This window comes from Rhinolophus sinicus, linkage group LG01 (assembly GCF_036562045.2).
Source record: "Rhinolophus sinicus isolate RSC01 linkage group LG01, ASM3656204v1, whole genome shotgun sequence".
Classification (NCBI taxonomy): Eukaryota; Metazoa; Chordata; class Mammalia; order Chiroptera; family Rhinolophidae; genus Rhinolophus; species Rhinolophus sinicus.
Genome location: NC_133751.1, coordinates 156669235 through 156695325, shown reverse-complemented (window position 1 = coordinate 156695325; position 26091 = coordinate 156669235). Strand labels below are relative to the sequence as shown.

Genomic DNA, 26091 nt, shown 5'->3' with positions numbered 1-26091 from the left:
GCGTGGTGAAATGTGTTACAAACAGAATGGGAGATAAGTGCTCTTTCTGTCTTTCTTCATTGTATCTATAAACGTTAAGCAAGACTTGGAGTCGTAACACATTTGATAAATCAAAAATAATTTTAAATGGTAAAGGTAATGTAATATTACTAAAAATCGTATTCTAAATTGTTTTTGTTTTTTGTTAAGATGGTAAATCTAAATGAAAAAGCAGCCACAGAAAGTTTGGACAATTGAGCAAAGAAAAAATGTATTACCCATATTTTATTGCACTTACACAACTACTATTATTTAGTCATTCATTCACATTCATTGAGTGAATTCCTACTCTGCAGTTGACTCTGTACGGGGGATATAGAAACAAAAACAACAAAAATCTCTGCCCTCAAGTAATTCAGGGCCTAATTGGGGCGGTGAGCACTTAAAAAAATTTACAAAATAAAGTGATAAGTGATTAATAAAGGTTATATGCAGGATAGTGTGGGATCAGAGAAAATAGAGAACTTAATATTGCATGTTAAATGATGATTATGAAACAAACTAGGAAATTGCTCATGTTTTAATGTTAGTGATAAAAACAAGATGAAAAATTAGGTGTACCTCATGATCACAACTATGTAAAAATGTGATCCTCAAGGTTTCTCAGTCAAGGAAAGGCTTGAACTGAATCTTGGATCATGGGCCAGGGAAAGAAGGGAATTCTGAACTGGAAGAAAGCAAGGGAAGTGAAGCAGTGTATAACCTGTTTGGCCACTGTAATAACTTTGGTGTGGCTGGAGTGTGGGATTCCCATGAGGGAGTAACCAGATATAAAACTGGAAAGACAGGCAGGTGATAACAAGATTTAAAAAGATAAAAAAGAATCACATAGGCTGTGCTAGAGAGTTTGAACTTTATTCAGTCACTTCTGAGGAGCCACAGAAGAATTTTAAAGTGGAAAAGCATGCTCAGATTTGGTATTACAAATATCACCACAGCAGCTGAACTGAAGGGGCTGAAACTGAAGGCAGGAAAACTAGTTAGAAAGCTTTTGCAATAATCTAGGTGTGAAATGGTAAAGATAATGGCGATGGATGGATGGATGGATGGATGGATGGATGGATGGATGGATGGATATGAATTCAAAAGGTTCTTTAGGAGACAGTGTGGATTTAGGGAACTGTTAAGTGATGGGTCTATAGAGAATACAGAGTGGGGGAAAACAACAACGACTCTGAGATCTTTATTTTGGATAATGGAATTCCTATCCCTGTTCTTACTGTTTCCCCGAAAATAAGACCTAGCCGGACCATCAGCTCTAATGCGTTTTTTGGAGCAAAAATTAATATAAGACCCGGTATTGTATTGTATTGTATTATATTATATTATATATTATATTATGTAAGACCGGGTCTTATATTGTATTAAAATAAGACTGGGTCTTATGTTAATTTTTGCTCCAAAAATGCATTAGTGCTGATGGTCTGGCTAGGTCTTATTTTCGGGGAAACACAATAGTTAATGTGTCATACATGTATAATATCAAAATTAGTTTCCAAATTGGTTGTACCAGTTTATCTTTGATACCAACAATGTGTGGGAATGCAAGTTTAACTAGACAATTGCCATACTTTGGTTTTATGTATCTGTGGCATGTATATATTTTTATTATGTTCATTAAACATTTTATTGAAGTAAAATATACATGCACCAAAGTGTACAAATCTAAGCGTACAACTTGATGAATTTTCAAAATAAACACACTATGTAACCTGAACCTAAATCAAGAAACAACATTATCTGCATCTCAGAAGTCTCCCTCATACACCCCCAAGGGTAACCATTGTCCTAATTTTTAACACTATAGAATGGTTTTGCTTTTTTTTTTTTTTTGAACCTTATATAAAAGGAATCATATAGTATGTTATCTTTCATAGCTATCTTCTTTTGTTCAACATTATGTTCGTACAATTCATCCGTGCCACTGTGGTAGGCTGTGATTCATTAATTCTCGTAGTCTGTTGCACAGTGTATTTATTAATGTTCCACAGTGTATTTATTCTGGCATTTGGGTAATTTCTGGTCTGGGGCTATTATGAAGAGTGCTGCTTTACGAACGTTCTTATACATGTCCTTTGATGAATGTATGTATGCATTTCTGTTGGGAATATACTTAAAAATGAAATTGATTGATCCTAAAACATGTGTGTTCAGCTTTCGTAGTTATTGTCCTCAGTTTTCCAAAGGTATTCCATACATTGGTGGGATATTGACATTTTGTCATTTTCATTTTAGCCTTTCTGGTGAGTGGTCTCTCATTTGGCTTTAGTTTGCATTTCTTTGTTAACTAAAGCTGTTTTATATCTTTTTCATATGTTTTTTGGCCATTTGGATAGTCTCTTTGAAGTAACTGTTCAAGTTTTTTGTCCACTTTTTTACTGCATTGTTTGTCATTTCATTATTGATTTGTAGGAGGTTTTTGTTATTGTTGTTTTACATATTCTGAATATGAGTCCTTTAACAGATATATGTATTGCAAATACCCTTCTGTTTGCTTTCACAAACTTAAATCAAGTCTTTTGGTGATCAGTTCTTAATCTTAATATAGTTCAGTCTGTCAAATTTCTTCTTTATGGCTAGCACATTTTATGTCTTGTTTAAGATACTTTTGTCTACATGTAGGTCACAGAGATATTCCCTATGTTTTCTTTTAATAGCTTTATTTCTTATATTTTCATATTTAAGATTTCTTGCCTTGAACTCTATTTTAACTTAACAATGCTATCTCTAATTTATTGCAAGCTTGCTTACTACAATTTTACCCATCCTTTTCCTTCTAGTCTTTTGTGTTGTTTTATTTTAATGTATTTTTATATGCCGAAAAATATTGGATTTTAATTTTTAACACAATCTGAGAGACTTTTTCTATTAATAGGGAATCTAAATTTAATAACTAAACTTACCATGCTTAGGCTACTGCCATGTTTTTGTGCCTTTGTTTTCAAATGTGAATGCTGTTTCTTTTCAATTTTGTCAGTTGCTCTGCAGACTTGATTTTGTTTGCTCTTCTTTTCTACTGTGATATTTGAAGATAGACACTCCCTCTGGTTCTGCTAGGGGGTCTCTTAGAGTGTTCCACAAATACTTTTAAAACCTACATTTGTTTAATTTTACCAATAAAAAGCCAAACAATAACCTTTGGAAACCCTATGAAAAAGGAGGCACCAAACATTTTTTCTTTCCCTATCCCCTATTAATCTTCCTTTTGTTGGTCTTCATTAATAGAATCTGGGATAGTAAACCCAGTCATTTGAAAAAAAATACAGTTTTTTTCTGATAAAGTAGTTACTATTCCTATAAAACATTTGAACAACATCCAAAAGTACAAAGGCCAGCAACAACAAAAAAACCTGACATATTACTACACCAAGACAGCCACTGTTAATATTTTAATATATTTCTTTTCAATCTTTTTACTATACACGTTACATACATATATACTATAGTGTATACATAATTTTTATATGCTGCTTTATTCATTGAAATATCTTATGAGCAAACCAGTGTTTTTTGGTTATTAAAAAGTTTTCATAATCATTTTAATGACCTTATTATATTCTATAAAGTAGATGAGCCATAAGTTATTACCACATTTTTATTATTATACATTCAGTTTATTTTCAGTTTTTTATTATCATAAATAATGTTGAATAGAATTATCTTTGTGCAAAAGGAGAAAATACACTTTTTCCCCCCTAATTTAGGATTATTTCCTTAGGATAGAGTCCCATAATGAAATTAACAAGTCAAAAGAAATAAATTTTTTACTGGTCTCTTGATCCATGTTGCTAAATTGCTTTCCAAAAGAAATCACGTCATTATAAATAAAATGTCAATATGATTTTATTGTTACTATAGTTCTATTAGTATTTTAGACAGCCTCAATTCATCTCTCATTATTAGTGTTTATATCAACTTATATCTATAGCTAAAGTCTGTTTTAGATATCACCAACTCTCCCAAACCCCTATCTTTCAAATCACGAGCTCTTTTTCTGATTCAGTGATTCATGATTTTATGATTCATCAAATTGTGTCAAATCCATGGGAGACTGTTCCTGATATGCTTTTTGGTAGATCAATAAAGTTAATGCTTTCTTAAACTTAATTAGAAGGTTTCTTTTCTGCATGTTGTGTAGTCGGTGACTTAGTTTCACTAAGGAAAATTATTTTTTTGTTACTAGTGTCCCTGTCTTCCTCCATCCCATCCCAACCCATAGCGCAAGGAGAAGCCTATGGTAAATTAAAAGATGCTGTTCTAGGCGGGATTGCAAAGTCAGTTGAGGCCTCTAAACAAGGGGGTAAAGGGGGGGAAGTAAAAATTGAACTAGGAGCTCAAGACTCTGTGAAACTGAAATTATAATAAAAAATAGAATAGAGTCATTAGTTGGTGTATGGAATAGATCCAGACTCCGATGGATGTTTTGAATCTTGAAAAGGTAATAATAATTTAGATCACTTTGATGCACTTGAAGGCCCAGCTGAAATTGTTCCTCATTTAGGAAGCCTTAAATGTGATCTCTCTTGCCTCTACATTGTCCCATTTATCTATACTTCACTTCTGACGTGGATCATTTTCTTCTTTGATGGTGGTCATTTGCCTGACTGTTCTTTGCTCATCACCCCTAAGCTCCATGTCTGACTCACCTCTGCGCTCTCACAGCACCAGCAAATTGCTTTATCCAGATTAGGGCTCAACAAGTATTTCCTGAAATGAATGTCTATCAGTCCATAACTGTAATCAAAACTGAAGGATATACAGGTTGTAAAGCATTCCCAAACAACTTTCTTTACTAAGTGCCTGTAGTGACCAATAGTTAAGTAGATAAATATTTACTTAAGGACCTTCTCATAGTGTCAGTTATAGAAATATCATTGTATGTTTATTGATTTTAAGATACTGTTTTCTTCTCTTCTTCCCATAAGAAACCACCATTCATTTCCCCTTACATTAACATTTTCCTTAAAAAAAAATACTCCTTTTCATTTTCTCATTAAGCAGCAAATTTATTTTCCCTTAAATGTGTGTATAAATACTTATAATCACAAATGTCAGTTTGTTTTTCGTAAAAAAAAATTTTCTAACTTTTTATTCTAAGTATACAGTTTGATGAATTTTCACAAACTGAACACACACTTCTAACCAGCACCTGGATTAAAGAACAGAATATTCCTCGCATCTCAGAAAATTCCCTCTGGCTTCCTGGTGGCATTTTGACTTATTTGGGGTGTGGGGCGGGAAGGGGAAGGGGAAGAAATTCTCCTCGATATTTGACATTTCTGTATTGTTTCAAAGTTTCTAAATATGTATGAGGTTATATGTTATATATGTCTCTACTTATTTTTGCCATGTATCTAATTAAGAAAGATTTAGCATTTACTTTATATTTGCTGGGAAAGCATTAAGTGATTTTGAAAGTCTTTAAACTATGCACTTGGAAAGATTTTGTCAAAAATCAAGGATGTTTGGTATTAATTTTTATGAACAAGAAACAAATTCCTTTGCCTACAAAAAATTCCTATTCCAGAAACAAAGTCTAGCCTAAGGTTTTGGGAATCTTTGTTCTTATATTTTGGTTTAATCAGTAAAACTTAAAGTGAATGAAGTGTAACACTATATTACAACAGGTTTGATTTGTTTTCTTAGTCACTTTTCCAAGTAGACTGCTTTGTTAAAAGGTACATTGTTGATTTTAAATGTACTATATGAGCACTGTTTGCTTGTACTTTGTTTTTGTAAACATTTCATAATACGCATATCTTGGAGGACAGCTTCTAGGGCACTTTGGGGGAGGTAGTATTGTTCTAAAGTTAATTATAATTTTTTAACCTCAGGCAAAATGAATCAGTTTTGAGAATCCAATAATTCCAGTTTCTATGTATAGACCATGGCTTCCAGCCCTTTCCCCTACCTCCCCAAATGAGTTGACAACCATTTCCATTGCAGAGGAAGTATAGCTTATTGTGCACAAAACACTGGAACTATGTCTACAGGAATTTGGAAACCTAAATCTTCAAGCAGTGGCTTTGTGAATTGGGCAAGGCGGATAGAACAAACTCAGTGAAATGAGAATTCTTCATAATCTAATGCAATGGAGTCACTTGTCTAAGCATCTATCAAAAAGACTATTGAAGTGACATGTTGTGATGGTGGGTAGGCATCATTAGAGTGCCAACCTATGTGCATACATTTCAACAAAGAAGGAAATCAAATCTGGGGCATGAGTCCAGGCAGAAGAAATAGGGTAGCATCTCAGTTCACTCTCATTAAAAGACCCAGAACTCCTGATTTCCTAAACATATATAATGTAATATTTCATACATATAAGAGCAGATATAATGTATACATATAATTTAAAGAAAAAGAATAAGACAAACATACCTCCATATTCCCACCCAATGTAACAAGTAGTGCATTTATTGATGCTTTTGAAGCCCCCGTGTGTCCTTCACGATCACATCCCTCATTCTTCCTGATGGAAGTAACTGCTCTGACTTTGGCTTCTCATTCCTTTTTTTTTTGTTGTTCTTTATCATTTTGCCACGTATATAGTCCTGAACAATATATTATTTAGGTTTTTAAAAATGTTTTTATTAAAAATATGGCTAACATACTTTATATCAGTTTCAGATGTACACTATAGTTATTCAACATAGTTTTGAATGGTTTTGAATATGTTATGAATGGAATCAAACTGACTTCATTCTTCTTTAATTTGTTTTTACATTAGTATTATGCTTGTGAGCATTTTGATTGTATAATATCCTATTGTGTGGATATACATAACTCTAGTTTATTTATCCACTCTCTTGTTGGTGGACATTTGGTTGGTTTTGTTTTGGGCTGCTATACCCAGTAGTGCTATGAACATACTTGTTCTTACCTTCTGGCACAGATAAGAATTCCTCTATTATATATATACTCATTCTTTGTAATTGAATTGCCAGGTTATAGTATCTTCAATTTTACTAGGTAATACCTCATTAATTATTTTTGGCTTAGTTCAAAAGGGCTAGGATTGCCAGATTTAGCAAATAAAAATATAGGACGCTCAGTGAAATTTGAATTTCACATAAACAACAGGTAATTTTTTTAGTATAAGTATGGCTCATGTAAAATTTATATTTCATCTGGCAACTCTAACAAGGATAATAAACTTTACCAAATCACAAACATTGGGCAATGAAGGGTAAGTGTGAGGGGTCGTAAATTATTTGGCCCTTTCTTCCTCTGCTAGAGTGGCCAACCCAATTGTTTACCAGCAGGTAAGTTCAGGGAACTCAAGTACTTGGTTCAGGGAACTCCATTGCTTGCTAACTAGCTATGTGGGTAATTGATTGACTCAACAAATATATATTTGGCACCAACAGCATGCCATGCACTTGCTAGATGTTGGGAATATATGTAATAGACAGATAAGGTCCTTGCCCTCCCTAAGCTTTTAGCCAAGCTGTTTAGGAAACATTTGTTAGGAAACAAATGACAGTAAGGCAATGATCTATGTACTGTGAGAACAGTGGTATGCTGGTGAGGAAGCCCTTATTTGTAGTTTTTGCTGACTTTGGAGTTGTAAATACTCTTACCATGGCCAATTCAAGCTACGGATGTGACATCATTGAACTCTGAGTTACGAGAGATGTACATAATCTGCCCCTGCCCCCTGCCCCCAAGTCCTTAGAAAGGAGACCATCCAGTCTCTGGGCTCATTTCTGGTTGGTTTGGGGGAAAGGGGCTTGGGCATTATTTCATCAAATTAAGAAAGAATCAAATGTTAAGAGCTATAAAATGCATTTATTATTATCTATAATATTGGATGTTTTGTAAGTATTTTTACTATGGTATACAAATAGAAAAGAGTTTAATAAACATAGCTGTAAATTATGATCAGTCTACAGAACAGCATCCAGATTCTCCCTTTTGTATATGACCTTCTCTCAGGAGACCCTGGAAGACCTCTTCTGCATTGCGCCCTCACCTTTATCCCAGCTCATTGTTCCTCATCATTCATTCATTCCACATTGACAGAGCCCTTGATCTCTGCCACACACGGTACTAGGGGCTTAAATCCCTGTCCTCATGGAACACTCAATTCACAGAAAGAACATTCTCCCATCTCTTCCTAATTCTTTTTTTTTTTTAATTTTTATTGGGGAATATTGGAGAACAGTGTGTTTTTCCAGGACCCATCAGCATCATGTCAAGTCATTGTTTTTAATCTAGTTGGGGGGGGGGGGGGCGCAGCTCACGGCCCATATGGGAATTGAACCCGCGACCTTGGTGTTATTAGCACTGCACTCTAACCACTGAACCAACCGTCCACCCTCTTTCCGATTTTTTCTAGGTGGATTTACTGCACTCTCCTATCATTTACTCAGTTCACTCCTGTGTTTTCATGCTGGCTTCCCCCCGGGAATATTTCTCCAAGAAAGCTTGCCACAAACCCCTTTCTAATTATCTTCTCTTCCTTTTCTTGAGATTTCTGCTCCCTCACAGAGTGGCAGTTGCTCCTTTCTTCTCCGAATCAGGACTCGCCTGACTTTCAGTAACTTTTCCTATTGTGCAAGCTATCCCCCTAGCCATCCGCTCTACCTGTCTATCAAACGTTTTTTGAATGCTTATGTACTAACTGATGTGCAAGGTGTGGGGGAGCCTCTACTTAGCACTTAAACGTTTTCATTAATCATAATCATTTTATAAAATTATGTATTTACACATTTGTATTCAGGCCCTTTTTAAACTTAAGTTACTTAATACATGACTCATAAAGTTTGAAAAAGCATAAAGGGGGAAAAGAGTAATGATGTAATTTCACAACCCTAGGCTAGCCTTTATTAACGTTTTTGGGTGTATCCTTTTAGTCATTTGTTATGTATACTTACAAATTGGGATCATACCCACTTTTTCACTTATTACTGTATGAAAATTTTATCTTTTTTCAGTGTTCTTTGAAGACATGATTTTAAATGATGTCATGACATTCCATTTTCAGGCTAAGCCACAGTTTATTTAATTAGTTCCCTGTTGCTGGCAGTAGCCTCTTTATAAGTAAGTCTGTTGACTATCTTCATCCTAAGCTGCAAGAAAGCAGGAATCAATCATTTAAATGTCCTTCCTTGGCAGCACTCATAACAAAAACATAGCTAAAGTAATTGAATTAAGTATATGCTGTGATCCTCTAGTTACCACTTAAAATAAAAGGAGTTAGTCTGCATAGTGTTACCCAGGTTGGTATAAAGGTAACAAGAAGCTCTGGAGAGAGTTGGGAGAAAGATAACCTCAATCTCTTTGGTTGGGTTTTTTATTTCTCTTGAGAGGAGCGGAGCTCTGTATAAAGTCTTGGAATTGGTTAAGAGCTTTAGAGATCACCTAGTGATTCTAACGTCTTTTTCAAAGATGAGGAGATTGAATCAAGGATTGTTACCTGCTGAGACTAAAACCCAGGTCTCTTGACTTTCCTTCTGTCTTATGCTTTTTTCACCACCATCAGCTAAGCTCTTTTAAAATACAGAAATAGCATACATTTACCTACATGTTGTTATAGGACGTTTCCTCATTGGAGTGTGCCCATACTTTGGTATATAAATCTAATGGTAAGGCCCTAGATATGTATCCATGAGAAAGGAAAGCATGTAATAAGCCAAAAAGTGGAAACAATGCAAATGTTCAACAGGTAAATGGATAAACAAAGTGTGGTATATTCATACACTGGAATACTCAGCAATCAAAAGAAATGAACTATTGATAAATATAGCAATGTAGATGAATCTCAAAATGATTATGTTGAGTAAAAGAAGCCAGACAAAAGAGTACAAACTGTATGATTCTATTTATCTAAAATTCTGGAAAAATGAAACTAATCTAAGTGATACAAACCAGACCTGTGGTTACTTGGGGGGTGGGGGGGGGGATGGAATGGAAGAACCACCTCAAAGGGGTAAAGGAAACTTTGGAGGCTGATGGATACACTCACTGTCTTGATTGTAGAAATGGTTTCAGGAGTACATATATGTCAAAATTTATCAAATTGTACATTTAAAATGTGCAATTTATTGTATGTCAATCATATCTCACTGAAGTGAGATCTACCTATTAAGTTTGAAAAGCAGAACAAGACTAGAAACTCACTGAAGAATCTGAAGCTCAAGAAAACTAAAATTACTTCTGGAGATAACTGACAACCAAGTTTCTAGGCTAATATGATGGTTTATCTGAACAAAACATTACTGTGAGAAATGCAAAGTCATAAAAATAAAAAATAGAAATGACATTTTTGTCCCCCCGTTAATCATGCCATTTCCTCATGTCTGTACAGTTGCCCTGTATCATCATTTTAGTGTTCTATTCAACTTGGTTTTTTAGAGAGTAATAACTTTGTATTTTTCCTTATTAGACGGCTCTTTTATATACAAGACGTCCAATCACTTATGTGTCTGTACGTATGTGGGTGTGTAGAAAACTACACTGTATCTATAAATTGTAGCAAATACTGTATTTTCCTTTGGAATTTTGTAGTCAGGACGCAGCAGCGGCACTGCAAAGAAATTGGAACTTTCTGGAAACCATACCCTCTTCTACAAGATGAACGCTGCATAGTTTCCCTAAATATGTGAAATCAGTAAGCAAAGTTTTCTATTTAGGTTTTCCACTCACTGTTTCAAAATAAAGAATTGCTATACCACACATACAGTGCACAACACCGTCGAAGATTCTTTTTAAAGGAAACATTCATAAAGTTTTATTTCCACACTCCACTTCCGACGTATTTTCTTAGCTTTTACTCTGTAATCACTCCCATTCTACAGACTGGGAGACGCACACAGGTTTTTTTTTGCATGGTACAGATGGCTAGGAAAGAAGCAACTCTCAACTTTTCAGTTCCATTTTGAGAAATGATCGCATCGAACTCGTGAGAAACGACCGCGCAGCGAGCAGCAGCAATCTCCCCAGGCTGGGTGTGGGGCAGGAGCCAGGCGCGCGCTTCCGCGGCAGAGGGGGAGTCAGGTGGCAGCGGAGCAGGAGCCCGAGCGGCGCGGCCGGGGCGCGTCTCCCTCTGGCCGGCGCGGGAGGCCACTCCCGCGCACGCGAGTCCGCCGGCCCGAAGCTCCCGCGCCGCGATCCGCGGGTGCGCCAGGGGCGCCCGCGTCACCTCCCTCCCCACCCCCCGCCCCCAACCCCTGGCAGGTCCCTCCCCCATGCCTGCTCCCGCGGCCGCCGCCGCCGCCGCCTCTACCGGAGGCGCAGGAGCCTCGCGATAGTGTTTGCACAGGCGGCGCGTGACGCCGCCGCCGCCGCCTGTAACTGATGCAGAGGTTACCCCGCTGCCTCAGCCGCCACCCACCGCCTGCCGCCGCCGCTGCCACCCGGGCGACGCCGGGGGCCGACGCACTGCAGAGGTGCCGGCAGGTTCCGCCCGCGGAAGTCTCCTCGGCCGGCGCAGCCCGCGCTCCGCCCGCGCCCCGACCCCGGCACCGGCGGACGCCCCCTCGACGCCTCAGCCACCTCTCTCCTTCCCTCCGCCTCTTCCCCGGCGCGCCAGCCTGCTCCCTCGCTTCTCCCCCCTCTCCTCCTCCCCTCACCTCTTCCCTCCCCACCTCCCCCCTTCTCGGCTTCCTCCCCCATCCCCTTGACTCTCCCCTCCCTGCCCTCGCTCTCTTGCTCGCCCTCAGCGCGGCCCCCGCCATGACGGAGGCGGGTGCCGGTGCCGTTGCCGCCGCTGCCGTCGCAGGGGGGGAGTTGGGTTCCCAGAAAGTAGCTTGATGAGTGTCCAAAGTAGCAGTGGAAGTTTGGAGGGGCCGCCATCTTGGTCCCAGCTCTCCACGTCTCCAACCCCGGGCTCGGCGGCGGCGGCCAGGTCCCTGCTGAATCACACGCCGCCATCCGGGAGGCCCAGGGAAGGTAAGCGCCGTCGCGCCAGCGCCCGCTCGCGGGCCTCCCCTCGCGCGCTGGGGACCCCGCGACCCCTGGGTCTCTTCCCCGCGACCCCGGGGTGGGGGATGGTGGCGAGGTAGGCGCGAGGCCGCCCGTCTGCGGGGAGGTGGTGCGCTGGCTGTGGGTGGTGGTTCGCGGGTGGCGGAGGACACGGGAGACGGGGTGCGCGCTGGAGGGGACGGGGCGAGGCGAGGGCACAGACTCGCCTGGGGTTCTTAGGAGCCAGTCCTGCTAGGGTGGAGAAACTCCCCCCGGACGCGAGCCCCTTTCTGCTCCATTTGCTAGTACACTCAGTACTCTTAACCTCCTGGCCTCCGGTCTCTGGTGGGTTTTCCCTCCCGTTGAAGCATTCATCCTCGAGCCCCCTCCCCTTCCCTCGCGTACTCCTCCCATAGAGGCGGTCCCTGCTCTGCAAGCTTTGCTGCCCGGGACCTGAAGGATGCCCCTCGGTTGCAGGGTCTCTGCCCTTCGGGGAGAGCCGCTAAAATGATCAAAACCGACTTGGATCCCTTGCTTAGCTCCCTAGAGCAATTTAACGGATAGACTGATTCGCGTGCAGGCTTTTTAAACCACCTCTTCAGATGGTGGCAACTTTCCTTCGGCATCACCTCCTGTGTGTGTGTGTGTGCATTATCTCTCCTGCAAGTAGGCTGCTGTTCTCTGACAGGGTCGTGGGTTTTGTGGGAAATACCCGCTTAAAGGTTTACTGCAAACACGCACCAGATCGGTTACAATTGTTTTCTAAGTTTTCTGGTTTCTTGCATGTAAGTGTGCTGCCACCAGATGTAGCAGTTACACAGCTAGTAAGACACCAGAGTGCTTTTTACTAAAATTTCAACTTGCTGTATGTGTTTAACTTTAAGTATACCACATAAAACGATATTTCGGAGAACGCACATTTGGGGAAGAATAAATGTGCGTGGAATCGCGTTTAACGCTCTTTTGTCTGGAACACGTTGAGCGGCATTTATCAGCATTTGGGCTCACTCCCAGTTGTGTCACACGAGATTGTAGCCACCGTCTCAAAAAAAAAAAAAAAAAAAAAGACGTCTGGAAGTCCTATAGTCTAGTAAATCATTTAAAGAAACCAGGAGCTTTGATTTATGTAGGAATCGTGGGATTAATTTAGTTTGAAAATATCTGTCAATTTTTACTACTTAGAGCCTTGACAATTGTTAATTAAGTGTTTTGTGCCCTCAATCCACTGGTTCCGGCATAGCATTCTTTGTCATTTTGTTCCTGTGAGCATGTGTGAAAGTGACAATAGGCTCAAAGATTGGCATGAATTTGCTCTAGAAAATTCATGGAAAGGTTTGATTTATGGCATCCATTAAACATGCTAAATACATTGACAGACATTTTCCCCTTTCCCATCTCACCCCGACGCTGAGTTCTGATTATTAGAATATAAAAGTTTTATTTATTGATTAACTCAAATTTAGCCCATTTGGTGATTTTGTTTTTTGCACTGGAAAATTTGTAAATGAATGTTTTAAAATTTATTTTGTAAATAGAGCAGTTGGCGCTTTCAGCATGCTTTTACTTTTGTCTGTAGTTTCATTAAGATGCTTAATGATAGTGTTATGAATGATAGTGTAACAAGTGATAGTAAGTGATGGTTTTGGCAAAGACTCCTGTTTTTTAAGGCTGTACCTTTCTTCCATCCATCCATCCATCCATCCATCCATCCATCCCTCCATTTATTTTTTTTTCAAATGCATTTATTGAGCCATTTCTGTGAGACAGGTGCCATGCTACACACCGAGGATGTAGTATTTAATTGTTCATCTGTAACATCTAATCCGTATTAGTAATTTGGGGGCTGCAAAACTTAGATTGTAAATTTTGGAGTTTACTTCAACTTCAGTTTAAAAAACTTCTATTTTGCACTTTTCCTGATGTTTGAAATTTTTGAGGGGTTGGAATAATTTAGCTTCAACTTCCAAATAACCAGAATTTTTCCAGCAGTTTAGATTACAATTGATTTTTATGAAACCTAAACTAGTGAGTCTCTCTGTTAATTAATGAAATAACAGTACATGCTTTTGTGAAAGTAATTCTTCACCCCAAGTACCTGTAAGGCCACAGTCTTTTTGACCAACCAGCATGTAAGTTAAAATTACGTTAATTGTCCCTAGGGTTATATATTTATCTTGAAGCTATAGTCTCAGATTTCACTAATAGCCACAGGTATCAAGATGGAGACATTTTCTTTTGAGTGGGATCTCAGTTTTTATTTTAACAAGTGTTTAGCATATTTTCCAGGTATACATTTAGTATGTTATGTAAATTGATGTTAATTGAGAGAGTGTTCGACTTCTGGTGACTGCTAGTAAGAACTATTAATATAAATGGAACTTGACTGTATGTATCAAGAAAGAGAACAACCTTGTTCCTTGAAAAATTGGGCCAATTTACTATATAATAGGAAATTTTAAATTTAAAAGAGACACACATGTATGTTTCCACATATAATGGTTATATGTGATGAACTTTTAAGAAAACTTAACTTTGAAAATGGGCTATTTTTAAAGATGTGCTGTAAGTATCTGAAAAAATTAATTATTTTGAAGTTTTGATATATTTGAAACCGAAACTAAGATTATGAGCTAATTATTTTTAATGCTCCATATTTTGACTTTCTTCCTCCCTTTCTCATCCTATTCTCATTATCATATGAATATAATTTTGCTTAATTACAAATAAAATACAATTAAATATTATAAGATTTAGGAATTTATTAGAATTTAGGGATTTGTATTATATAGTATTGACGACTATTTATCTTGGGAGTCCCAAAACTTTTTCTTTATCAGTCTTGAACTTCTCTGAGAGTTTCTCACAATGTAGCTATAGATTTCATGTTGGATCTTACCTGTGGTCCCTGTCCCATTTTTATCTTCTAATAATCAAGCAATTAAGGAGGTGGGAAGTTAAGAAATTAAGTACATTTTCAAATAAAGGTCAGTTTTGCTTTGTTAAGCCTAAAAAACAGTGTCATATTGCTTAGGTGAGCAGATTCCCCCCCTCCTGCCCCCCCCCCCCATGGTACATGGGTACTTTCAAATGGGTTATAAGTGAATTAAATTAATGATTATACAAAAGACTTGTATTTTCTGTGGTTTTATCTTACCAGATATAAATTGCTTTATTTTTATGTAAATAGTAAAAATAGTTTGGTTAAAAAGAGTATCACAGTGTAATTAAAGTGTTGCTTTCTCTATTTCCATGTTTACAGACTGCAACCCTTAGATAGAAGAATTAGAGTATTTGACTCCAGATGATTTAGTAACACCGGTAGGGAGATGTTTAAAAATAAAAGAGTACCAGATGGCCATTTAATTTCTTGAAGTCACTAGCTATAAGAGGATAGATAGCGTTGTATGTTTAAGGATTCTAGTTCATGAATATATATATGTGCAGTAGGCAGGTATATTTCTTTTTGACCAATTAGCATGTAAGTTAAAACTGTGTTAATCCTGGAAAAAAAAAAAGAAAAAGGAAAAAAAAAACAACTGTGTTAATTTTCTTTAGGGCTATGTATTTATCCTGAAGCTATAGTCTCAGATTTCACTAATGCTAACAGGAATTACATATATGAAGCCCCAGGTATCAAGATAGAAATGATTTCAGAGGCACATTTACATATTAGAGGGAGAGAGAAAGGGAGAGAAAGGGAAAGAAAGAAACCCAGGATAGAGGTCTGGGAATCTGCCCCTGAGAAATAGGCTTGTTTTAGGATTTTGGTCTCAGGACCCCTTTACTCTCTTAAAAATTATTGAAGACTCTGAAGAGATTTTATATGGGTTATGTCTATTGATATTTACTATCTTGGAATGAAATAATTTCAAATATATTTATCTAAAAATAATAATAGACTGGTTACATGTTAACAAATTTTTAGATGAAGACTATTCTAAAACAAAAACTTTAGTGAGACTAGTGGGTTTTGTATTATATTTTACAAAATCACTTTAACTCTGGCTACTAACTAGAAGACAGCTGGATTTTTGCTTCTGCTTTCAGTCTTGTGATTGTTTTGATTGAGGTATGTGAAGAAAATCCAGTTTCATGTAGATAGGTACTTGGAAAAGAATAAGTATTTTAATAGCTTTTTGAGAAGGATATATTTTTTGATATTACACCAAAATTTGACAAGTGGCAGGTTTTTTTAAAGGTTACTTGCAATATGGAAATACATTATATTCTAGAATTGTCTCCAGGGCCCACGAGAAATCTGTGGACCATACAGTTAGCCTAAAGAAACCACTACTTAAAGGGTGGGAAACATGATAGCTGTCTTCAGGTACTTAAAAAACATAAATAGAAGAAAGAATAAATTCTGCTATTTTAGAAGGTAGAGCAGCAGATGGAAGTTAGAAGGCATAAATTGAATTCGGTATAATTTTTTGACAAGACTGCAAGAACTGTATAGCAACTAGACTTACCCCACAATGGAAGGAATTGCCTCTTGAAGTATTACTATTTAGCTATAAGAATTTAAAGCAGGTGACAGACATTTTGGGGGGAGGCAGAGATAAATTGTGTAGATTCTTATTTGGGGTGCTCTTGGATTAAGTTACTTATGGTCCCATCCAATTTAAAAATGTATACGTTCTGTGATTTTTTTTTTTTGAAAAATCGCTAAACTGTACTTATATATATATTCATGAAGGTTTTTGAAGATTCTCTTGTCAGTAATATGAAGCTATTGTTGACTTTGTTACTATTTTGCATTTTTATTGTGCTCTTTCTCTGAGGATTTTCTTGTATTTTTTGGAATCAACACTATCAGTCTTCCCGAAATCTTGCTAAATTCCCAGTGAAATATAATAAGCTTTGAAGGTATTTTAGGGAATCAAATGCTGCCTATGATACAGTTTAGTAGAGTTGTAATATATTTGGACACAATTTTAGAATACTGTGGGGGGCTAATTTTCAATTTTGAAAGAGAAACTATCAACACTCTGTAGTCTTTTATTTGTAATTGTTTATGTGATTCCAGAAGTAATATGCTTAATCTGTTCTAATGGTTTTAAAGCTAGGGAGTCTGGAAAGAGGGCACATGAAGGAAAAGTATTTAAATTGATCTCTCCTGAATTTAAAAATGCACATTACGTATATATAATCTGGACAGAAAATAAAATGACAAATTTTGATTCTCATCTTATTCAGAGAATTATACATGTAATATTTATCATTACCTATAACAATTCATATTTTAATTTTATATGGAACATAATCTCCTGTGAATTGGATTGAAAGGTTAGATTTTAGCTGGTGGAAAGTTAAGCATAAATTCCCATAACTTTCTTGAGGTCAACTTACTAAGTGCAGTAAGTGACACACAGCTTGAGACTTCATGTACTTGTTCCACTTGGATTTAAAGCTCATTTTCTATAGAAGAGCCATAGGAATAAGTCACTTAGTGTTATAAAATCCTTAATACAGCATACTTATTAATAATTTCCAAAAATCTTAGACTAATTTAGGGAATAGTATAACAAAGTAGGAGAAACAGTATGGTACAAATGAGAAAGTGCGTTGATTGTATGTAATTGGAAGCCTTACTTTGCCATTAACTAGCTGTGTGACCTTGGGCAAGTTTCTTATCTCTGTTTCCATTTCATAAAATGGGAATTACAGAGCTGAAAGGGACCCTGGAAGCGGTTGAGTCCAAACTTCTCATTTTACAGATGAGGAAACTTAGATAATTTGCCTAGGCTTTTACTGTAAGGGAGTTGGGACTACAATTCAGTTTTCTCACTCTCGACTTAGTGCTTTTCCTGTTATACTTTGTAGCTTCTTTTCATCTGTAAAATGAGGGGGTTGGATTTGAGGCTCTCAGAGGTCTCTACCAGCTCAAAAATACTATTCTTTTGACATTAGTCCTAACAGAATTAACTGGAGGAGAGTTTGTAGCTTTTTATTTATTGGTGAAAGAAATGTTTTTGAAGAAGCAGTGTGACCTTTTCAAGGTTATGATTTGGTTTTTTAAGAGAAGATAGTCATCTTCATTATTAACAAAAGATTTTTAAATTTATGAGCATGGTAAGTAGTGTGGTGGGTGACCTTGTTTTTTTAATCATCTACATTCTAAGACACTTATGAATATATTAAAAACTATGTAAGTTACATAACAGTGTGGTTCTCTTAAGTGAAATAACTAGGGGATTGCTTCTCAAATTATTTCTGGAATGTTTGCCCCTGAGTTAGGTGCCTGTATATTAGTGTCCTATAGGATTGTCTGTTTCATAGCACCTCCATCTTGCTAGCTTTTACTATAGTTTTATTTATGTTGCCTACTAGACACAAAGGTCTTGAATTCAGAGACTGTGTTTTATTCATTTCTGCATTCTCAGTGCATAGTAGGTAGGATGCCATCTATCGATTTGGCACACAAAAAAAGTTTTGTTGAAGGATAGTTAAGTTTTCTTTAAAGGATAGTTAAGTTTCTTTCAAGTTTTCTTTAAAATATGTGCATATGTTAATATGCACATATTTCAGACCCAGGAAGATGCTTATTTTAGTAATTCTTAGACACGTTATGTTTTAGAGAGTGATATAGATAGCAGTAACAATATTAGCTGAAGCTTATTGTTTGCACATGTTAATTCATTTAGTTTTCATAGGTCTCTGAAGTATATGCAATGATTCTCATTTTACAGATGAGGAAACTGAAAGAGCCTTAAAGAAGCTTGCCCAGTGTGATATGAGTAGTAAAGGTTAGTGCTGAGATTGGTACCAAGTCTGCACTTTTAACTACTAGGATATATTGCCTAAAATATGGAAATTTGGTTTTGGGTAATTTTTCAGTTGGTTTTCCTTAGCAAATTTTAATTTACTAATCGGTCTTTTAGGCTCATTCAGTTTACCTTTAAACTTTTGTTAATTTTTTTTACATGAGTTTTATACATGTATGAAGATAAGATGTTTAAAAAACCACAGAAAACCTGAAACCAAACAACCCAATTTGGAAAGTTGTACCAGCTGTTCAAACCTTACTTACATTTCATTTTCTCAGATGTGTTTAGTGCTTTCATGGTAATGTTAGAGGTACACTAATGAAAAATCTTATTTTCATGTTTAATAATCTAAATCGGAATGTCATTTATCTTAATATTTTGGCCTCATAAGCCCACTGTAGCCATAACAAATAACATTAGAATTTGAACAAAGAATTTTCCAGTGTTGCTATAGGAGGAGCCCACTTATTTGTGGAGCTTTATAACCTGGTGCATGAGGCTCTGAACAAAAGGGAGATGCCTTAGTGGCAGATCTTTGACTCTTACTAGTATTTAATGTGGGCAGGGAAAGGAGGCTTGAAGCTCAATCTTTAAGCTCATGTAAGAAGTATTTTTAAAAAGCAATTTTAGTTACTCTTGCATATAAAACAAATCCCTTGGTATAATGTATTATTTAGTAAATCTAATGAGAATCAGAGAATTTGAATGGGTTGATAGGAATTCAAAGCATGGTGTGGAAAGATATGCAGTGCTGAACCAGATACTAGGATGTGAAATAAATCATCGCCCCGGTTCCAATGGTTGGTTTAAGAATTAACAATTAGAATACAGCAGCATCAACCCAGAACTGACATGTGGATTTCAGAAAAGAGAAGTTGTCTTTCTAGTGTAATTGCTGAGCTAAAGGTTACGTGTCTGGGGCTCTAGAGCCATTAAATGGTCTCAGTGTGGCTTTATTGTTAGGTCTGAAATTTTGTGGATCTCAAGAAGACAAGTTATGTCTGTATGTAATTGTGAAAATGCTATATTCTACAAAGATACATTACAAAGCCAACTATGAGTGGTTTGAGGGGATAACTTGTAATATTTGTTCTTCATTTATGTGGATTAAGAATTGGTTGTACTTACAAATTTGTGCCTTTCCTTGGAAACTAATTTATCTGGAGAAAGTGACAACTTCTAGGTTTAAATTCTAGAGCTTTAACCTGGTAAATTCTGGTTAAGTGTGATGCCTTGTGTGAGTTCATGAGTCCACATTTGACACTATGTTTGTGCTTCCTGAGATGAATATACTGCAACTGAGGAAGGTCATAGGGGTTTGTGTGAAGCCAGTCAGATACATTCTGTCTGTGGTGAGGCAGCTCGTGTTTCATTTTTTTTCTTTCTGATGAAATGTGTGTGCTTGCTTCTTAAAAAATATACTTTCTCCTTTTTCTGTGTACAGATTATTAAAAACATCACTGTAATTATATGGTGTAGTCAACTTTGTATGTTGCTTTTTTAACTTATTTAAAAAACACATGCATGTATTAATGTATTAATGTTAGGCCCTGTTCAAGGCACTTTGTAAATAATAACTCTTTTACTTTTTTTTTTTTTTTAATTTTATTGGGAAAGGGGAACAGGACTTTATTGGGGAACAGTGTGTACTTCCAGGACTTTTTTTCAAGTCAAGTTGTTATACTTTCAATCTTAGTTGTGGAGGGCGTAGCTCGCTCCAGGTCCAGGTCCAGTTGCCGTTGCTAGTTGCAGGGGGTGCAGCCCACCATCCTTTGTGGGAGTCCAACCGGCAACCTTGTGGTTGAGAGTCCGCTGGCCCATGTGGGAATCCAACCGGCAGCCTTCGGAGTTAGGAGCACGGAGCTCTAACTGCCTGAGCCACCGGGCCGGCCCAACTCATTTACTTTTAACAATCATGAAATAAGTACTACTATATCTCTATTTTACAGACATGGAAATTGAGGCACAGAGAGGTTAAGTAATTTACCTGAGGACACGTAGAGAATGTGTAGCAAAGTCAGGATTCAGACTAGGCTCCTTAGTACATGCTCTTAACACTGTTCTGTCAACGTTATTCTATTGAATGGATGTACTATCATTTGCTTAGCTGTTCTTCTAGTGTGTTAGTCCTGATTCTTTTACTTACCTGTGATAAAAACTTAATATAAGTTTTGGTAATTAAAAAGGTACTTTATTGGTTCACATAACTGGGAATTGTATGTATGGAAGACGATGGAATGGTTTTGGAAACATCTTAAATCCAAGATCTCAACTAATGTCATTGAGCCTCTTTGTCTCCATCTCTGGGCTCTTCTGGCCTCTTGCTTCTAGAGCCCCACGCACATAGCTTTTAGCTCAGCAATTACACTTGAAAGACAGCTTCTCCTTTCTGATGTACACATGTCAGCTCTGGGTTTATGTTGCTGTATTCCAATTGTTAATTCCTAAACCAACCATTGGGACCTGGGTGATGAAGTGTGGCAAGGTAGCCACGATGGCTGTGGGGAGGGTGAGGTGGGGTACCAACAGAAAGCCACGACTGACAATCCCTTTAAGATCGCACAGATTAGGTGAGTGGTCGTTTCCTAAGGTAGGGATCACGTGGAACAAAAAAACTACTACAATAGGTAGTTATTTAGGTTATATCTTTTTATTTTTAATTTAATTTTTGTCTATTATAGGTAATGACATAATGAATATCTTTGAGTAAAAGCTTTTTTCACTTTTTTTTTTAAAGGTGATTTCCAATGATGGAATTATCAGGGCAAAAAATATAAAGCAATTTTAGGGCTTTTGATAAATGCTGCCAAATTATTTGAAAGACTGTACTCAGCTCATATACCAGCAATGCATGACACAGGCACGTATTTTTGACCTAGGCAGGGTTCAACTCATCCTAGGAATTACTGGGCTTAAATATTAACATAGTGCTTTCCACTTAACCAAAGAGTTCAAACCTAACGCTGAACATGTAACTGATCCAAAAACCCAATCCTTTATTATATTTCCTCTGGGCAATTCTTTCACTATTAAAAAAAATTATTTTATAGTGTTAAACAACAGCAAAACTAAAAGGCTAATGATAAGTGGCAGCATCCTGCAAGCTGCTGGCTCCTATTCTCTTGCCTCTCAGTGTTTCCCTACTTTTCTGAGCTAATTGACAGCATTTGGATATTGATACCATATGTTAAAAGCATTATTATATAGAAAGTTAGTGTAACATAACTTAATGTAATTAACAGTTAGAAGCACGTTTCTTAGACCTGGGTTCCAGTTTGGGTTTCGCCACTTACTGTAGTAACTTACCCTCAATGCCTCATCCATAGTTTGTCTTGATTGTAGGAAGGGATAGTAATCCTACACTGCTTCACAAGGTTGTGAGAATTAAATGAGAAATTTGTGACCCATTAGCCAGTCAGTATGTGTTAATGATTACTATTATGTGTAGATATAATGATGCTTTACAATTTAAGTTTTTTCTTTGTTTAGATGGCAAGAGTAGGGAACTCGTACTATCTGGATAAAGGTCCCTTGCAGAGCATGGATTGTCTCCCTGGCCTGTTGAAGAAGTCTAGCAGAGTTATGTTTGACAGGAGCAGATTTCAAATGATGTTCTAAATTGCTACTTTCGTCATTTTAGTTCTTGTAATTTTTTATGGCTTGAGAATTGATCAAGTTTATGAGACGTGCTTATAACATTTAAGCAAGCACCAATCACTAGATTTGGATTAGCAGTGTTTATGCTTTATCTTTGTTATGCAAAAATATACTTTAAAGCATTTAAAATTGTAAAAGGGGCCTGCGTTGTGTTTGTGTGTGTTCTTATTTGTACCACGGAGAATGCTTCGTGCGCACTTACTAGTGGGTATGTAGGCAGTGGGGATGGACCTCATCTCCATTTGTATTCTTTCTCCATCACTTCTGAGTTATGCGACCTTGGGCAAGTTACTTGCTGTTGTGTGTGTGTGTGTGTGTGTGTGCGCATTTGTGAACTTTAGAAGAAAAGCAGGGACAGAAAAACCAGCTCATATTAGAGAGTCATTGAAAAGTAACATTTAGGTTTTATTCCCTCACTTGTACATGTTTCCACATAGCACATTATTCACAATTATCTTTTAAATGAATGTATACTAATTCATTTAGTTGATATCTATACCAAAATTTAATCATAATTTTAGTCTCATTTCTTTTCACTGTATAATATTATGGCATTTATTATACATATAATTATTTTTCCTTTGAATTACTTTTTTTTTCTTCTAAATTTTTATTGGGGAATACTGGGGAACAGTGTGTTTTTCCAGGACCCATTAGCTCCATGTCAAGTCATCATTTTCAATCTAGTTGCAGAGGGCGGAGCTCAGTTCCAGGTTAAGTTGTTTCTCACCGGCCCGTGTGGGTTGAGAGTACACTGGCCCATGTGGGAGTCGAACTGGCAGCCTTCGGAGTTAGGAGCATGGAGCTCTAACCACCTGAGCCACCGGGCCAGCCCCTATATTTTCTCTTTTAATATAGGCATTTACAGCTATAAATTTCCCTCTGAGAACTAAACTAGTTTAGCACGTAAGTTTTGATATGTTGTTTTAGTTTTATTGATCTCAAGAGTTTTCTAATTTTCCTTTTGATTTCGTCTTTTGATCTATTGGTGATTTAGGAGTTTGCTAATTTACAAATTTCCCAAATTTCTTTTTCCGTAATTGATTTCTAATTTAATTCTGTTGTGATCAGAGAACATACTTTGTATGTTTTCGATTTGTTGATGCTTGTTTTGTGTCCTTGCACATAGTCTGTCCTGGAGAATGTTCCATTTGTGCTTTAGAAGAATATCCTGTTGGATAGAGTATTCTCTAGATGTCTGTTAGGTCTAATTGGTTTATAGTGCTTAAGTTTTTCTATTTCCTTGTTAATCTGCCTAGTTCTGTTCGTTATTGAAAATGGAGTATTGCAGTCTTCCAACTGTTGTTGGACTATTTCTCCCTTTGATTCAGTCTATTTTGCTTTATATATTTTGAGGCTCTGTTATAAGGTGCATATGTATTTATAATTTTTATAACTTACAGATGGATTGGCCCATTAATTGTTATAAAATGTTCCTTAAACATTTTAGAGATTGTCTTAGTATATCTACTCCAGTTCTTTTATGATTGCTGTTGGCATGGTGTCTTTTTCCATCCATTTACTTTCATCTTATTTGTGTCTTTGAATCTAAAGTATGTCTTCTGTAGACAGTATTTATTGGATCTTGTTCTTTTTTAATCCAGTCATACAGTCTGGGCCTCTTGATTGTATTGTTTAATCCATTCACATTTAATGTTACTGATATGGTTGGATTTATGTCTACCATTTTACTTTTGTTTTCTATATGTCATATCTTTTTGTCCTCCTGTAGTACCTCTTTTACTGCTTTCTTTGCATTGAATATTTTCTAGTGTAACATTTTAATTAGTGTGGGGACAGAGCCCCAGAGAGCAGTTTCCAGGCTCTCGGCCTCACGTGGAGGGGTGCTGGCTCAGGTAGTAGATGGTCATCAGCTGTTGCTAGTTGGCTGTTAGCTGTAACCAGTAGCCATTGGCCATTAATATAACTGCCATGGCTTTGCTAGCAGAAAATGGGGGCTAGCAAGAAGATAGATGGTGGCTGAGCTGGTAAGCGCGGATTGCAGTTAGGATGGCGGGTTGCAGACAGTGTGGATCCAGTCTCCAGTGAGACTGTAGTGCCGCCAGCGAGAATATAGTGGTATGACTCCCCCATCTATGGCTCCGTGGGTGTTCCTTTTTGGCCTCACCATATCCTGTGTTCTTGTGTGGGGAGCGTGAGCTGAGTTCCTGCCAGACGCCCCGCACGACAATTCCTTTAGTGACTTTTAAACTATTTTTTAAGTTATTTTCTTAGTGATTGCTCTAGGGTTTACATTATACATCTTATCAGAATCTACTTCAGATTTATACTAATTTAATTACAGCGATATATAGAAACTTTACTCCTGTATGGCTCTACTCCATTCTCCCCTTTTTTGTTATACATATACATATACATATTGTTATATGTTACAAATCCCAAAATACATTGTTATAATTATAATTATTACTGTATCTAACTTTGTGTCTTTTAAAGAAATTGAGATAAAAAAGGAAAATACACATATCTATAATTTTCGTACTAACCTTAGTTATCATTTTTGGTTCTCTTCATTTCCTCCTATAGACTTGATTTACCATCTGATATCATTTCCTTATTCCAATAAAGTTGGTCTCCACCTGCCTTCTTTGTGCTGTTATTGTCAAATATACGTATTACATTTCTATATGTTATAGGCTCAACTATACAATTGCATACAATTGCTTCTCAAATCAGTTAAGAGAAGAAGGAAGAAATATGCAATTATGCTCTGTTTCCGTAAACTCATGTTTTCTTATGTAGATTCAGATTACTCTGGTGTAGACAGAAGGACTGCTTCTGACCCTTCTGACAGCTCCAGTCACTGTTCAGCCCCTGTAGTGAATTTTTCATTTCAGTGATTGTACATTTCAACTACAGAATTTTCATTTGATTATTTTGTATAATTCTTCTTTTTAAAATAAATTTTATTGGGGAATGTTGGGGGACAGTGTGTTTCTCCAGGGCCCCTCAGCTCCAAGTCGTTGTCCTTCCATCTATTTGTGGAGGATGCAGCTCAGCTCCAAGTCCAGTCGCCATTTTCAATCTTTAGTTGCAGGGGGCACAGCCCACCATCCCATGTGGGAATTGAACTGGCAACCTTGTTAAGAGCTTGCGCTCTAACCAACTGAGCCATCTGGCTGCCCCTCTGGAAGCTCAGCAGCCGCTCGTTGTCTTCAGTCTACTAGATGTGGAGGGCGCAGCTCACTGGCCCACGTGGGAATCGAACCGGCAACCCTGTTGCTCAGAGCTCATACTCTAACCAACTGAGCCATCCGGCCGCCCCTATTTTGTATAATTCTTATCTTTTCATTGATATTCTCTATTTGATGAGATATTGTCACAATACGTTTAATTCTTTAAACGGTTTTCTTTAGTTATTTGAGCATATTTATAATAGCTGATTTGAACTCTGTCTGCTAACTCCCACATCTGGGCCCTCTCAAAGCTATGTGCTCAGTCTCCCTGACCACCAGAGAGGACTTTGGTTTTGGCCCTGTTCTCTTTGTTTCTTTCCCAGTCTCTGGTATCCCAGCTTTTGCTTGCGTCTCTTGCTGTTACACCCACTGTCAGCCTCCACGAATTGCTAGCTGATTGCTCTGTTGTTTTCATCAACATCCTGGGGCATAAATTGCTCCACACTCTGGTTGTATTGAGTCAGGTCTCTGCAGAAGCTAAGTGTTGCCAGTCTTTGAGACTGTGCTTAAAGGGTGTTCTTAAT

The 26091-nt window shown here is 37.4% G+C and overlaps 1 protein-coding gene across 1 annotated transcript in view; it reads left to right on the top strand.

Moving 5' to 3' along the window:
* Nucleotides 1-11038: 11038 nt before the first annotated feature.
* Nucleotides 11039-26091, top strand: part of TLK1 (tousled like kinase 1) — a 125179-nt gene continuing 110126 nt past the window's right edge. The window contains exon 1 of the mRNA XM_019727410.2: nucleotides 11039-11934. Coding sequence (XP_019582969.1) covers nucleotides 11796-11934 — 139 coding nt within the window. The 5' untranslated portion in view covers nucleotides 11039-11795. The remainder of the gene's footprint in view (nucleotides 11935-26091) is intronic.